This window comes from Aedes albopictus, chromosome 3 (assembly GCF_035046485.1).
Source record: "Aedes albopictus strain Foshan chromosome 3, AalbF5, whole genome shotgun sequence".
Lineage (NCBI taxonomy): Eukaryota > Metazoa > Arthropoda > Insecta > Diptera > Culicidae > Aedes > Aedes albopictus.
Genome location: NC_085138.1, coordinates 29,586,745 through 29,603,403, shown reverse-complemented (window position 1 = coordinate 29,603,403; position 16,659 = coordinate 29,586,745). Strand labels below are relative to the sequence as shown.

The 16,659-nt window shown below is 44.6% G+C and overlaps 2 protein-coding genes across 2 annotated transcripts; both read right to left on the bottom strand.

Moving 5' to 3' along the window:
- Positions 1-1,694: 1,694 nt before the first annotated feature.
- On the bottom strand, positions 1,695-9,780 carry LOC109426190 (translocon-associated protein subunit delta). The gene is made up of 2 exons (XM_019701632.3): positions 9,376-9,780; positions 1,695-2,255 (listed from the first exon to the last, which is right to left on the bottom strand). Exons 1-2 carry the CDS (start codon positions 9,628-9,630, stop codon positions 1,995-1,997), a joined length of 516 nt encoding a protein of 171 aa, XP_019557177.1. The 5' UTR covers positions 9,631-9,780; the 3' UTR covers positions 1,695-1,994.
- A 1,803-nt stretch (positions 9,781-11,583) lies between these two features.
- LOC134289697 (uncharacterized) lies at positions 11,584-14,283 on the bottom strand. The gene is made up of 5 exons (XM_062855987.1): positions 13,840-14,283; positions 13,436-13,774; positions 12,847-13,374; positions 11,934-12,789; positions 11,584-11,876 (listed from the first exon to the last, which is right to left on the bottom strand). Exons 1-5 carry the CDS (start codon positions 14,266-14,268, stop codon positions 11,734-11,736), a joined length of 2,295 nt encoding a protein of 764 aa, XP_062711971.1. The 5' UTR covers positions 14,269-14,283; the 3' UTR covers positions 11,584-11,733.
- Positions 14,284-16,659: the final 2,376 nt, after the last annotated feature.

Sequence of the window (16,659 nt, the reverse complement as noted above, 5' to 3'; positions counted from 1 at the left end):
AGGCTACCACACAATCGAAGCTTGCGAAAATTCAACGTCTTGCGTCCATTGCTGTTACAGGAGCGATGCGAAGCACTCCATCAAAAGCTTTAGATGCGATTCTCAATCTACTACCTTTGCACGAGTACGTGCAATTAGAAGCAGAAAAGGAATTGCTGAGACTTCAACGAGTTGAAAAGTTTATGCCAGGTGATCTTGTAGGTCACCTGAGCATTTCACAATACTTCCAAAATAGGCCAGTAATGAAAATGATTAAAGACTGGATGAAACCTGTGGAGAACCATGATGTTCCTTACAAGTTGCACGAAACAACTCGTGCAGATTGGGAAGTCGGTGGTCCCACTGTTCGTCAAGGGTCAATCAAATTCTTTACAGATGGCTCAAAAGTTGGAATAAAAACGGGAGCAGGAATCTACGGCCCTGGAATACAAATTTCAGTGGCGATGGGACACTATCCTACGGTGTTTCAAGCAGAGATTCTTGCTATTTTAAAATGCGCAAATATCTGCCTTGAGAGAAAATACAGATATGCAAATATTTGTATTTTCTCAGATAGTCAAGCTGCACTAAAAGCATTGTGCGCTTACAAATGTACTTCAAAGCTTGTCTGGGAATGCGTTCTTTCACTGCGCAGGCTGTGCCAAGGGAATTCAGTAAACTTATACTGGGTTCCAGGTCACTGTGGCATTGAAGGGAATGAAATGGCAGACGAGCTTGCTAAAAGTGGTTCCAATTTACAGTTTGCTGGCCCAGAACCATTCTGTGGTATATCAAACTGTACAATTAAAATGGACCTGAAACGCTGGGCTGAGCAGAGGGTGATATCCAATTGGATGGACGTCAAAAATTGCAATCAGTCAAAACGATTTATAACACCAAATGCTTATAAAACCAAAAAGCTCTTAGTGCTCAACAAGAGAGCTCTATGTACATACACTGGCCTAGTAACTGGACACTGCCCGAGCAGGTATCACTTGAAAAATATTGGCCATATTCAGAGTGATATCTGTCGTTTCTGTAATACGGAACGTGAAACCTCGGAACATCTGCTTTGCAGTTGTGGTGCTTTATACACGCGCAGGCAAAGATTTCTAAATAGTGGTTGCTTGCAACCCAGTGAGATCTGGTCTGCAAAACCTGGGAAGGTCTTGGAGTTTATCAATTCCATTGCACCTGACTGGGAGACGACGCGTCGTGGCAGTAGCTGATTACTTGACACATGGTAATTAGCTGGCTAGATGCGAATATCAAAACGGGACATGCCACAAAAGTTCAGCCTATTGGACGCAGTGGCTTAATTTCCCCAACAGGGGAGGAAAAAAAAAAAAGACCTACGGTATGACTTGTTTCACATAAAACTTGGTCTTTTTCATCGAAGCATACTCGTTTCCTTATTCTTCTTCCTGGCGTGACGTCCTCACTGGAAGAATGCCTGCTTCCCAATGTGCTATGAGCACTTCCACAGTTATTAACTAAGAGCTTCAGCATGGTCGTGCTGAATACGCGTACGTTTACCACATCGGCTACATGGACCCATGTGCGCAACCAAAAACGGAAAGCGCCACTTATTAAATGTGTTTGGTGAGATTACCATCAAAAATTCTGTTACTAAAGGATGGTTAGGATTAGATTTGTTCGAGAAGACTATAGATAGAAGATAGGGATACATTCGAAGAACAATAACTGGTTCAAAATTTTTCGATTTAAGCATTTTATTCGTACGCTCTTAATCCAGTCTAAAGAAGAAGCATTTCCAGATCACATCTAGAACATGTGTCCGGGTGGAGAAATGATTGGACTTCTTCTAATTTCTCATACAAACAAAACATTTTCATAAATTAAATTCCCTACTTGTACGAAGAAACGAATGAGAGAATCAAAAATGCTCACCATAGAAAAAACCGAAAATCGAACGAAAGCTATCGTCCAACCAAACGACGACGATGGTGATGATGATGGTGAAAGTAAACTCCTCTCAAATCTCCTCTCCCCGCTTACGCCAACAGTTTGCTGCGCGTGGAGAACGCCACGTAGGCCACGAATCCGACCACTCCCGAGGCCAGAATCTCCGAGTTGATCCAGGGACCCTTGTAGGCACCGGGGAAGCTGACCACCACATTGGTAAGGGCCTTCACCGATTGGATGTCTTCGCCGGCGCGCTGGGCCTTCCGGACGGCAGCAAACGATTCCTCGTCGAACAGCCGGATGGTGTACTTGCCGCTGCTGGCCTTCTTGATTTCCTCATTCCAGCTGACCTGAAAGAAATTCAGAAATTTAGATGTTTTAGTACACATTTGAAATTTATTAACTTATAGAATCAATTTGTCATAGTACGTATGATCAGTGCTAGTAATATTCTTGTTTGGGCCTATATAACAAAGGTTCCCAACAATTCCAACGCCTGGGTTATCAAAAAGACCATGCTAGCCATGAATTTCGTTAGCGCGGACGAAGACGATATCGAATCAAAGAGACGTAAAGGTCGAACACCATTACGGTTTCGCTTTTCCGTGAAAAGAAAAACAGATGTTTTACTCGGATTTACCGAAAGGTTATATTGGCGACACCAACCCTCAACTACCTGTAGAGCGTTTTGCATCAGGTCGAAAAGGGTGCTGATTGCTGATGCACATACCGACTAACAATGTTAGGTAGTCGTCGGCAAAACCATAAGTAGGAAAATCGCTATTATTGAGTTGCCTCAATAGCGTTTCTGCTACGAGATTCCACAAAAGTGGTGACAAGACTCCCCCTTGGGGGCATCCACAAACACTCAATTTCCTAATCCCTGCTAGACGCAATGTCGAGAAGAGATATCGGCTTTGAGCATTTGATGAATCCAATTGGAAATCATTGGAGATATACCATGACTCCGAGCGGCTTCCAATATGGCATCGAAAGTCACGTTGTCAAAGGCACCCTCGATATCTAAGAAAACATCCAAGCAGGATTGCTTTTGCGCGAATGCCTTCTCGATATCGTAAACAACTTTGTGTAAAAGAGTCACAGTGGACTTTCCAGATTGGTAAGCATGTTGGTTCACATGAAGAGGCACGTTGGCCAGATGAACATCACGGATATGATGATCCACAATGCGTTCTAAGCATTTCAGAAGAAAAGAAGTCAAACTGATAGGTCTGATGCTCTTTGCTTCTTCATACTTTCGGAATAAACTTTACAGTAATATCCCGCCAGGATTTGGGAATATATCCTGTAGCAAAACTGCAAACAAGTAGTTGTTTCAAAACATGTTTGAAATGATCAAATCCGTTCTGAAGCAAAATAGGATAAATTCCATCTGCCCCAGGAGATTTGAAAGGAGCAAAGCTATTTAGTGCCCATTCTATCGATTCTAGAGTTATGATACTCCGAGCCGAAGCTAAAGAATCATAACTATAAGAAAAGACATCAGGTTCATCCGAAGATGTAATAACCACACATCCGGGGAAGTGTGTACTGAATAAACATTCCAAAACTTTCCCATCAGAGGAAGTGAAATTACCATTTGGTAAACGAAGTTCGTTCACTTGAAAATCCTTAGATTTTGCAAGGATTTTGTTCAATCGACTGGCTTCACTCAGACTGGAAACATTTGTACAAAGGTTTTTCAGCAGACCGAAGAACTTTCTGGTAGGGCCGACCTGAAAGCCTCCGATCCAGCAGAATGTCGTCTGTTCCAACTCTTTCTACATTGTTTCCTGAGCTTCGCCAGATCAGAGTTCCACCAAGGGGTTCCTCTTGTGGTCTTCACAGACCGCAGAGGGCTTCTTCAAAAGCTTCCATGATAAGGCCATTGTAGCATCAACGGTAGAGTGTCCATTTCCCGGGCATTCACCTTGTCCCGGGATTCGGGATAAAAATTGTAGCATATCCCGGGAAATCCCGGGATCCCGGGATTTTTATGAAATACAGATTTCAGTGAAAATTGAGATGCATTTCAAATAAAACACCATTTGTCAGCTATTGTCTATCCATTTTGTTGAATATGGAGGGGAATTATTGTTACAGTAGTCACTCATAAAAACAGCTTTTTTAGTTTCAGAAATCCGATAAATAATAGAGACCCTAAACTAAATTGTAATATGCTGCTGGAGAGCTAGCAGTACTTTTTTGATTAGTTGCAAAATATGAATGCAATTTGCCCAAAATGCTTTTAGCATATGTAGATATTGTTTGATATAACTCTTGACTGAGCTTCTAAAGGGGCGAACATGTTTCTGTAAACTAGGTATTGTCTCGATTATATGGATTACCATACAATACATGCCCACACAAAGTTTAATAATTATCGAGTGAGTAAAATTTTTGTTTACTTGATTGTTACAGAGGATTTCGTGATTTTGTGGTGCAATTATAGAAGGCGTCAAGAGAATGTGTTGTTAACAAAAACTGAATTGTCCTCTTGCAGGCTCCATCAAGAATTTTTGAAATTTAACGCCAATAATAGCATAGCATAGCATAGCATGAATACTTGCACAAATCTTGGATGGAGTTGCAAAGTTGAATTTCCATTGACATTGCTGATGTCGCTACTATCTACAATGTCATAGATTCACTCAGCTCCACACACCTGGCCAAGTCCTTGCAAGCATTTATAAATCCCTTCATCAACTTAGAAAGAGCCCAGAACTGAAGCATCTTCCAATAGATGAAAGGATGTTGAAAATAGCGAATTTTCAACTTATATGCAGTTATAAAGTAAAAAAGTCATTTTTGAAATTTAACGCCAATAATGGGCATAAAATCATGCATTCCGGGATTCCCGGGAACTCCGGGAAATCAAATACTAAATCCCGGGATACGGGAAATCCCGAAATTGCCTAAATCCCGGGAATTCTTGTCCCGGGATGTCCCGGGATGGACACTCTAATCAACGGCATCATCTAAATCACTTGGAGTGTCAATGGATGGTGGGTATCCATGAAATTTGGCTGCAACCAAATCGGTAAAGAGATCCCAGTTGGTTAACCGGGGGTTCCTGAAACGCAAAGTTTGCGAAGTAACATTCACATCAGGGATGGGAACACTCACTTGCAAAGAGTTACACTCACTTTCTATTTTCTCAGCTCTGAAGCATGCAATCAAGAAACGATGTATGGACGACTTTTGCCTTGTGGTTTTATCTAAAACTTCGCCGAATAGAGTAGGGGTCACAAACGAATCCCAAAGTCGTGACAGAGCTGTGAAAGCGACTCTCCACAAGGTGAGTGTAATTTACATTCACCTCGTGGAGAGTTGACTTCGCAGCTCCCTCACGACTTTGATATGCGTGTGCGACCCCTTCTCTATTCGGCAACCTTTTAGACAAAATCACCAGGCAAAAGTCGTCCATACATCGTTTTTTGATTGCACGCTTCTCAGCTGAGAAAACTGCAAGTGAGTGTAACTCTTTGCAAGTGAGTGTTCCCATCCTTGATTTACATGATCAAAAAAGATGTAGCGATGGTCAGATAAAGATTCTTCATCTGATACATGCCAATTGGTCAGCTCGTGACTAATTCTGCTAGAGCAAAGCGTTATGTCTAACACTTTCTCTCTAGCAGATACCATGAAGGTTGGGCGGTTGCCTATGTTTAGTAATCCAAGATCTGTACTACTTAAGTATTCCATCGAACTGGAGCCTCTCAAATTGATGTCTGAGCTGCCCCAGATTATATGGTGAGCATTAGCATCACTACCAACAATTAGCGGAAGACCTTTTGAAGTGCAGTATACAATGACTTGCTTGAAAGCATCCGTAGGGGATGGTTCATCATGCGATAAATAAACCGAACAATAAACGTATTTCCTGTTGAGGTTTCCAACAATCATCTCTAGTAGTTAGTTCAGAGATGAGTGAAGCAACGATTGCGTTGTTGACAAGCACACATGCTCGAGGCATGACACGTGAGTTTGCCATTTCATTTTTACTGAAAGTAGCAAACACCGGATTCACAAGGTTTCCTAGATAGAAATTCCCCTTACGGAAGTAAGGTTCTTGGACTAACGCCACTTGGGCTGTACCATTTTGCATAAGTCTGCAAAGATTGATCGTTGCTGTTCTTTTGTGCTGAAGAAATATCCCCCTAACCATTCATTCCTAGGCACGGTAAGCGTAAAGCCGCCTAACACCTTGAATTGGGGGTCACCTGATTAGTGGACTCCTACCACTGGAACAGGTGGTCCGTAGTGCTATTCTTAGCCAGTTGAATCAACCACTACCGACACTACACAGCTATCTAGGCTGATCGGGAAAAGAAGTTAATATTGGTGATCAACTTCATACGGGCCCGAAAAGCCCGACGAGGTGAAGACGAGGAAGAAGCATCAACTCGAGGAGAAATGAATGCTTCATCGGAAGTGCAAGAGCCTGATCGCCCACCGCGTTGCCGATAGCCACCTGGAATTCGTGATGGAAAGGCGAACTGCGAAGGAATGCTGGGATAGCCTGCAAAGAACTTTCCAACGTCGAGGTCTCGCTAATCGTTTGTATTATCGTAGAAGACTTGATTTGCTGAAGTTGAGGAGCGGTACGAGCATGCAGAATCATTAGTTGGAGTTCGACAAGCTATTGCGAGGACTGAAGATGACTGGCGCCAAGGTTGAAGAAGATGATGTGATCACTCAACTACTGCTCACATTACCGGAACAATACGATGACGGTCTGTACACAGCGCTGAAAACAATGGAATTTGTCAAGAATCGTTTGCTCGAAGAAGAAGCAAAACGTTTTGTGAGAAACCTGGCTCGGAATCGATGTTTGCTCGAAGTTCAAGTGCTACAACTGTGGAAGAGTCGGCCACATGTGATCGGAATGCAAAGTGAAGATTACGGATGCTTGCGGAATGCCACGTACGTGAGTGTCCAAAGTTTAACGAAACACGAAAAGGACGAGCAAATGTGAACGGTGCTACCGATCGGGCTACCGATATTGCCTTTGTTGCGGCCTGCGAACCGGAGCTAGCTGAAGAATACCAACGATTCTTTCCTGTGGTTTCCGGACTCAGGAGCATCTGACCATATGGTGAAGAGAGAAGCCATTTCGAAGAACTACACCATTTGCCGAGGGAGATAACAAACCCCGTAGCAAGTATGCTGGAACTATTCGGACCTGTGGAGAAGTAGATGGAAGGAAGATTTTCTCAGTTGTCGAAGAAGTACTCTAAGTTTCTGGATTACACCTTAATTTGCCCTCCATCAGTTGTCTGGAAGAGAAAGGTATGGCCATTACATTTGCCGGTGGAAAAGTTGAAATGGAGAAGGATAATCAAACCGTCGCAACTGGTCGGAAATGAGGAAGACTCTACCAACTGGATGTCACCTTGAACAAGTCAGGAGAAGCGATGCTGACCGCAAGGAAGTTGAACTTGAGCTCTGGCATCGAAGATATGGTCACCTGGGTGAAGTTAATTTGCAAAAGCTGTGGAAAAATGGAATGGTGAGTACGAAAGCGACGTTATCGGCAGGAATCAAACTAAAACCGTGAGAAGTGTGTCTGAGTGGAAAAGAAGTTGGTCAACCATTTGGAAGTGGTAAAGGACAACGATCGTCTAGGATACTGGAGCTGGTACATAAGAGACGTTAGTGGAACCTATGACGGCGTTACGATCATCGATGACTACAGTTATTTTACCGTGATGTATTTACTGAAAAGCAAGGACGAAATTTTGGAATGTTTTCTAGAATTTAATGCGAAGGTTACAGCTCATTTTTGGCGTGAAGATAGCGAGGATACGATGCGACAATGGTGGTGAATATACGAGCAAGGCATTTCGAACATTTTGTCGTAGAGAAGGAATTTCCATGGAATTCAAGGCTCCGTATACCCCCTAATAAAATGGAGTTACGGAACGTATGAACAGGTCCCTACTGGACAAAGCCCGCTCGATGGTGTTTGATGCTGGATTACCAAAAAGTTTATGGGAAGAAGCCGTCTTGGCTGCAGCGTATTTGTCTAGCCGTAGTCCATCAAGCGCACTGGATGTTCAGAAAACCCTTACGAAGTATGATACAACAGGAAGCCGCACATAGATAAGCTCGGAGCATTTGCGCACACACACACGTACCGAAGCAATGCAGAGGAAAGCTGGATCCCAGATCTGAGAAGAATCCGCGGAGAAGGAACGTTTTTGTGAGCTGAGATGTTATCTTCGAAAGGAACAGGAGGAACAGCAGGAACCTAATAACAAGTTCAACCTATTGCGACGGTGGATCGGAAGAAGAATCTTTTGAGCTAGCGAAGGAGGTGCAATCGTCATATAGCAATGTGGAAACGTTGACGGCCTATGCCTTGAAAGCAGAAGCTGCGGAAGTGAACTGCGGAGTTTGAAGAAAAACAACGTGGAAGCTAAACCCAGGCCTGAAGGAAAGAACATCGTGGAAAACAAATGGATATTCCGTATCAAGCGTGACGATGATGGAAATATTGAGCGGTATAAAGCACGTCTCGTTGCCAAAGGATACTCCCAGAGGAAGAATAACGAGTACACCGAAACCTATGCTCCAGTGGCCCGGATTACGACGGACGTTCCGAATCATTGCGAACCATTGCGAACCATTCCAAGTACATCATACACCATTTGGAAGTGAAAGCAGCGTTTCTGAATGGAAACTTAAAGGAGGTTAGAATAAAAGGGGCTAGAAAAGGGGTGTAAGTGACAAAAAACCACTTTCGAGTAAATGAGGTTTAAAGTTTTTCACCAATTTTTCATCCCATATTGAAATGAAAAATGTTCAATAAAGAATCATTAGGCAGTCAATCTCTTAACATTCATCTAGAACGCTTAGAGTAGGTGGTGTCCAAAATACATTATAAGCTTTCGACTGTAAATATATTTTTGTCATTTGACGGACTGCATGGGGATGCTGTGCGATTGCATACTTGGAGGCGATATTTGCTCGATTTTAACAAAAATCTGTAATAGTTATCAAAATAGATGCCTGTTAAATATTTGTTAATTTACGCTACTTTCATGATTTAGCAGTATTCATGGCTGAACATTGAGATAATTGCTCTGTCCAAATTATATATACCTGAGGTTGTCCAAAACATATATTCAGTGTTCAAAATGCAATTGTAACAAACGATTGGAAATTGTGATTTTCTCAACTTAAAATGCGTTCGTTAAGGTTTTTGGTCACCAGGAACGCAAAGTACAATCATTTTATAAGCGTATTAGTAACTTTGCAAAATAATCAATTGCTTTCTAAGGAAGCTAGGGGACGATTTTTCCAACGGTGTCCTCAGTCTGTCCAAAATACATGAATTACCCTACTCCCGGACGATTACCACTGTCTGTCCACTTTGACGTTAGCGATGGTGTGACGCGGCAACCGTTTTGCAATGCCTACTAGATTGTATGATGTGCCAACAGAACAGAATCGAACGAAACTCACCTGATACTTTCCGTCGCCAACGCGCACCACCGGAGCCAGCTTTCCGCCGACCTCGGCAAACAGCGGAAGCTTCTCCGCACCGGCATTGGAACACTTGAGGCTGAACTCCGTCACGAAAGCAATCTGGCTCACAATAGTGGCATCCGAGGTGGAGAAGAAGCTCGATTTTACTTCCGGGCTGGTGCAGGAACTGGCCCGGCACAGGGAAGCCGAAACGGCAACCAGGGCGAACAGGAGAACGGCTTTCGGGTTCATTGTGGGAACGTGAGCAGGAACTTTTTCTTTTCGCACTGAAATACGGCACTGGCAGCGGTTTGTTGAGGTTTGAGCACTTTCGTCGCGAATGGAGAACGGCGATGAACGAACGAGACACAGACACGAGCCACGTAGCGGTGACAGATTGAGCGAAGTTTTGATTTTTGGAAGGGAAAGTTGACAGAGCCGGGCCACGTTCGGATGAGCTGTCAGATGCGCGTTTTTGTTGACGTTTTCGTTTCAGTACCACAGTTGATTTGCGATGCGAGGGGTAGTCGGATGGATGCTTGTGAATGAATTTTGCTACTCTGAAGTTTGTTCTAAAGTTGTTTTAATCGTATGGTATTGATGGCGTGTTTATTTATTTATTGTCTGTCTGTCTGTCTGTCTGTCTGTCTGTCTGTCTGTCTGTCTGTCTGTCTGTCTGTCTGTCTGTCTGTCTGTCTGTCTGTCTGTCTGTCTGTCTGTCTGTCTGTCTGTCTGTCTGTCTGTCTGTCTGTCTGTCTGTCTGTCTGTCTGTCTGTCTGTCTGTCTGTCTGTCTGTCTGTCTGTCTGTCTGTCTGTCTGTCTGTCTGTCTGTCTGTCTGTCTGTCTGTCTGTCTGTCTGTCTGTCTGTCTGTCTGTCTGTCTGTCTGTCTGTCTGTCTGTCTGTCTGTCTGTCTGTCTGTCTGTCTGTCTGTCTGTCTGTCTGTCTGTCTGTCTGTCTGTCTGTCTGTCTGTCTGTCTGTCTGTCTGTCTGTCTGTCTGTCTGTCTGTCTGTCTGTCTGTCTGTCTGTCTGTCTGTCTGTCTGTCTGTCTGTCTGTCTGTCTGTCTGTCTGTCTGTCTGTCTGTCTGTCTGTCTGTCTGTCTGTCTGTCTGTCTGTCTGTCTGTCTGTCTGTCTGTCTGTCTGTCTGTCTGTCTGTCTGTCTGTCTGTCTGTCTGTCTGTCTGTCTGTCTGTCTGTCTGTCTGTCTGTCTGTCTGTCTGTCTGTCTGTCTGTCTGTCTGTCTGTCTGTCTGTCTGTCTGTCTGTCTGTCTGTCTGTCTGTCTGTCTGTCTGTCTGTCTGTCTGTCTGTCTGTCTGTCTGTCTGTCTGTCTGTCTGTCTGTCTGTCTGTCTGTCTGTCTGTCTGTCTGTCTGTCTGTCTGTCTGTCTGTCTGTCTGTCTGTCTGTCTGTCTGTCTGTCTGTCTGTCTGTCTGTCTGTCTGTCTGTCTGTCTGTCTGTCTGTCTGTCTGTCTGTCTGTCTGTCTGTCTGTCTGTCTGTCTGTCTGTCTGTCTGTCTGTCTGTCTGTCTGTCTGTCTGTCTGTCTGTCTGTCTGTCTGTCTGTCTGTCTGTCTGTCTGTCTGTCTGTCTGTCTGTCTGTCTGTCTGTCTGTCTGTCTGTCTGTCTGTCTGTCTGTCTGTCTGTCTGTCTGTCTGTCTGTCTGTCTGTCTGTCTGTCTGTCTGTCTGTCTGTCTGTCTGTCTGTCTGTCTGTCTGTCTGTCTGTCTGTCTGTCTGTCTGTCTGTCTGTCTGTCTGTCTGTCTGTCTGTCTGTCTGTCTGTCTGTCTGTCTGTCTGTCTGTCTGTCTGTCTGTCTGTCTGTCTGTCTGTCTGTCTGTCTGTCTGTCTGTCTGTCTGTCTGTCTGTCTGTCTGTCTGTCTGTCTGTCTGTCTGTCTGTCTGTCTGTCTGTCTGTCTGTCTGTCTGTCTGTCTGTCTGTCTGTCTGTCTGTCTGTCTGTCTGTCTGTCTGTTCTACTCTGCACGAATTCCTGGAGCAATTCCTGCACAAATCCCGCCCGTGAGAATTTAATCCAGAAATATCTAGAAGTTTTTTCAGAAATTCTCATGCTCATGCTCATGCTCAAATATCTAGAAGTTTTTTCAGAAATTCTTTCAGTGATTTCCTCAGAACCTCTTCAAATGGTTTCTTTTCGTATTCGTAACTTTTGGAATCGACTAAATGACGAAATTTCTTTCAACATTTGAAACAGCTCCAACGCTACGATATTAAGAAGGCTTTATTGGTGAAGATGTTAACAACCTACTGGCTACTGCTTTTCGAAATGGATAAAAAGGCGATAAAATCTTCTCTCCGTCCTAACAACAAATAACTGGCAACTATCACAATCGAACCACAGCCGCTTAATAGACGTCCATTCCGGCACAGAGGCAGGCACAGTTCAGGCCCATTGTTTTCTTGTCCCTTGCACGCAGCTCTAGCCATCGTTTCTGGTTCGGTACGAACATCTCCGGCGGAAGTGGTGCCTTCTCGTCTCCGTTGGTTTCTGAAAATGAAAAAGTTTCACAATTGCTTTCCAACTCTCTCATTCACATAACCTTACCTTCGCCTTTCCGTCCGGCCTTCGGGCTCGGAAGTATTGAAATCGTTTCGTCCGGTTTCCGTAGCAGCAGCTTGCCCACACCTTCACACATCCGTAGAGCTTCGTGCTGAGCCAGCACGTCCTTCAGCTTCTTGTCCAGCGAGCCACATTTCACTATCCAATCGGCCACCCCGTCAAAGTCCTTGAGCAGGTTCAACGCCCCGCTACTGCTGAACTTGGTCTTCTTCATGTAGATGTGATCCAACCAGGCCTCGCAGATGATCTTGAGGGTCAGCTTCAGAATGTCCAGATCTTTGGTGGCCTCGATCACCGGCAGGTAGACCTGGTTGAAGAAGTACGCTACGTACTCGTTGGCAGTTTCCTGTAGGATTTCCGATTGCCAGTGGCGGAAGTGCGGGAAGCAGAGTGTCAACGAGGCCAGGCTAGTCGTCCGGCAGACCACGGCTAGAACGTCGATGCACTCCGAGCAGGCCTGTTTCAGTTTCCGAATGTTCTCCTTGATCTCGGAGACGAGCTTCTCGCGTAAGGCAACGCAAACCTGTACCTGAACTTCCAGGGCATTTGGGGACACTAGCTCGGGCACTCGGAGATATTGCAGCTGTTCAAGGCACAGGTTGATGTCGTTGTGAACTACCTTGAAGAACATGGACATGTTCCAGTCTGTGCAGAGCGATTTAGCCTTGTTGGTGGCCCAATTCCTCATCGAGTGAATCGAGTGATCCATCCGGTGAAGGACCGGGATCTGCTCGACCAGTGGCAGTTCGTTGGGGATGGTCCCGATGTCACAGGTGTTCGACAGCTGGACCAGCTGATACAGCAGTTCGCTCCATACCTTTCCGCAGTTGGTTCCTTCAATCTAATGGGAGTGCAACTGTTCTGATCTCTCTTGGTAAATATAATATCACCTACTCACCATTACATTAGGGCTGTAGAATTCTGATTCTTCAAAGGGGTAATCTACCGGCAGACTGGACGCAACGATCGCCAGCCGAAACTGCCTGTCCCAGATGGTGCTGGTGACGTGCACCGTCAGGGTTTCCCCCAATCCTTTCAGCATCGAAAGGATCGGTTCGGGAGCTTCGTCTGGTGTTATCAGTGACAACCAGTCCCGCAGATACTTGGCACAAGCCGGCGGTCGACAGGCCAGCGGCGAATTGCTCCACCACAGGACTACGTGCTCCAGAGTGCCACCGACCTGGGTCCAGAGACCGCGCGTTCCTCGATTGACCCATTTGATGAGTTCAGCTTTGTTGAGTTCCTTATCGAAGGCGGAAGGACACAGTTTGATCACCTTCATCAGGATGTTGGCGATGAAGATCTCCTCGTCTGCGATGAGATTCTCCAACAAATCTATTCCTTCCGGTTCGTTGACCAGGTAGTTGATGGAGTTGTACGCCACCGCTTCCGCGGCCATTTCATCAAAGAAGTTTATGGCAGGATCCTGTAAAAAGCAGAACAATCGTCAGTACAGAACTTACCCTTACATAGCTCAACTATTCAACGTTGTATTCAGATTCATCCGGTGCTCGGGACTGCGGCTTCACAATGGGCGACAACGTGGCAGACTTGGAAGGTTCCGCCGGATGACCCAGATGCATATCTCCGCTTGCAATCAGATTGAAACTGTTCTTCCGTCGATTGTTCAACTCCTCCTGGAAGGGGTCCTGTTGAGTCTTGGCCCCTTCGTTGAAGTTGGCCGTCAACGTCCGAAGGATCTCCATGCTCGAGGTATCCGACTCGTCATCGTTGTCTACGGCGACTGTAGTGGCCCCTTTGCACGTTACCAACAGACAGTTGATCAGCGTTGCACAACACTGCTCCGATCGTTGCTTCGTCACAATCTGCAATTCAGAAGAACATCTCAAACCCGCATCAGTTTCAAAAAAAAAACAATTCCCCGACAAACCTGCAAAACGGCCCCGATGTCAATCTTCTTCGGCGTGGACATCAGCGCCGGAAACGAATTGCTACAGATCTGCGCTCCGGCCTGCGACTTGGCCTGCGTAGTCTTCAGCGCCAAGGCCACGCTCTCGTTGTGCAGCGTGCTCAACAGCATGGCCCCGTCGATGACCACCTCCGAGCTGTACATCAGTCCGAGCATCAGCTTCACCATCTTCTGGATGATGAAGATCAGCTGAAAGTGCCGTTTGCGAAGGTTCTGCCGAATCAGATGTGCCTTTCGGTTGAGCAGGATTTTGAAGAAACTTCGCTCCACGTTCTTGTCAGCCGAAGAAGCGGACATCCGTATCAGCCGCATCTGGATGTGGGCCGAGAGCTCGAATCCCTGGCGGCTTTGCTGTAGCAACCGTTCGAATTCCTGAAAAGTTGTATACATACCAAAGTGGTTATGAATGAAGCATATCGCATCGGTAACGTACGCTACGGATTCGGCGCAGACGAACCCTATCGTAAACAATCATCATAACTACACATAATTGGTTATTCGAGGAAGCACGAAAGGAAATGCAGGTGCTTTCGGCTTGGCAGTATCGTTTCAATGAACCTTGGTAGGTTCGGTTTTTTGGATTGACAGCAAATAGTTCCTACACGCTACACATATTTGAAGTTCGATACCAAGGACATATTTGGAGTGAGTTTTGTTGGTGGAATTTGCAGTTGGTGAAAGGCGCAGTAGTTTTGGAAGGTGTCTAGGTCACGCTCTGTCTAACTTGAACTTGTATTTATATGTGCCGAAACAATCCGTCTCATGAACAACTAATACATAAGTGACCCGATTTTGTCAGCCCCTTTTCGGAACACATGTTTTTCTCCCTGCAAAAACTTAAACAGTTTTTCAAACTTTTCATCCCTGTATGTTCTGCATCTCAGTTGTAGGTTGATGATTAACAATAATAAATTAATTAAAATTTGACTATAAGATAATGAGAGCGAAAAGTTTGTTGCAAAATGGGGCTGACAAAATCGGGTCCTTACTGTAATGATTTTAAGTTTATTACATTTTTTGTAGTAGTATTAAGCTAGTTGAAGATCTTCCTAAGAACTAAATTATTGTCATTAATGCAATATTAGGTTGCAAAATAGTTATTTATGCAACAAGTTGCGAAATGATGATTTTTTCAGCACGAGTCGAAGTTTTATCCAACCAGGCTTGCCAAGTTGGATAAATACGATGACTGCTGAAAAAATCGATTTTTGAATTGAGTTGCATACAACATTTTTTACAATTATAAAATATACCCTTGAGTACGATTAGGTATTTCAAGATTATTTCTAACTGCCACTCATGCCTCTAGAGAGTAACCACGTGCGAGCATCCATGCGCACAAACCCTGTTTCAATCAGGTAGGCTGTGTTCATAAGTAGGGTATTGGTTCCCTTATTAAGCATGTGGCTCCCATTTTCATCCTACGAAAAACAAGGGATTGGAGCGCTGTTTGTTTTGTTTCTTATTTTTGTATTTTTTGTTAGAAGTGAGCACCCATGTAAACACAAAGAACGGAATCAATCGGTGCCGTAATCGCTTGTTTTTGAATAGGATGAATATGGGAGCGTGAGATTACTGATGGCACACATACCCTATCACAAGTACTCGGAGTTGCGTCAAAAACGAGCATCCTTTCTCACTCTACGTTTGTTTGGCTGACTAAAGCCCAGTTTCGAGTTCAGCGCTGTTTGCAGTTCAAGCGCTGTTTGCAGATCGGAAGGAATTTCTCGGCCTATCTTGATGCATGCGAAATTCCTTGCCTAAATCGCCCAAGAAACCGTTTTTCTTCGGTCGCAGTCTGCAGTTAGGAAGAAATGACAATTCAAATGGCAGTCACTGTAGAAAGTTTCTGCCAGGAATAGGTCAAGAAATTTCTGGAGCGATTCCTTTTGAACTCGAAACTGGGCTTTCAACAGGAATCGCTCAAGAAACTTCTTGACCGATTCCTGGCAGAAACTTTCTACGGTGACTGCCTTTTGAATTGTCATTTCTTCGCAACTGCGTACTGCGATGGAAGAAAAACGGTTTCTTGGGTGATTCAGGCAAGGAATTTCCCATGCATCAAGATAGGCCGAGAAATTCCTTCTGAACTGCAAACAGCCCTTACATCAGAATTGGAATCAGATTCGGTCTGTCAAAGAGATATAGAAGCAGCCATCGAATCGACATAAAATTACGGAAGGCCATAAGTGTTTCGGAAAAACCTGTGAAAAGTGTACCCTTGCAAAAGTGCCGAAAAGTAGTACTTTTCGGATCGAAGCCCGGTTCCGAAAAGAATATAAAAAAACTAACTGTAGGAAGATAGATAGATAAATTAAATTATTCGGTACGAGGTTAGATGTTTCATAAATTCATTTGTTTGAAATACTCCAATAACAATTCAAGTAGAAATAGCTACAGAACTTGCATCAGTGTTTTAAATTTATGGCAAACAACGGGAGAGCGGAATCAAGCCGCGCAAGCATGCTGTGAACGAATTCGATAACGGGAACAAGCTTCGGTATGGCGCACTGGTGTGTGTGGCATCCGAGTGCTTGAATGACGAGAAGAACAACGGCGACGACAACAAGGGAGCGAGAATGGGCAAGGCGTTGATTGAGTCAGTTTTGTGTGGGACGTTGTGTTGGAGAGTTGTGTCTACCGGTACGCGGAATAAAAGAAATGAATGAGAAATGAAAAAAAGTGCGTTTATGTTAATTATAGAAGAATTCCTACAATGGCACAGCCGGTAGGACTCAAGTGTGCTTTGTGTTGTGCAACAAATGAAAAATTCGGAAAATG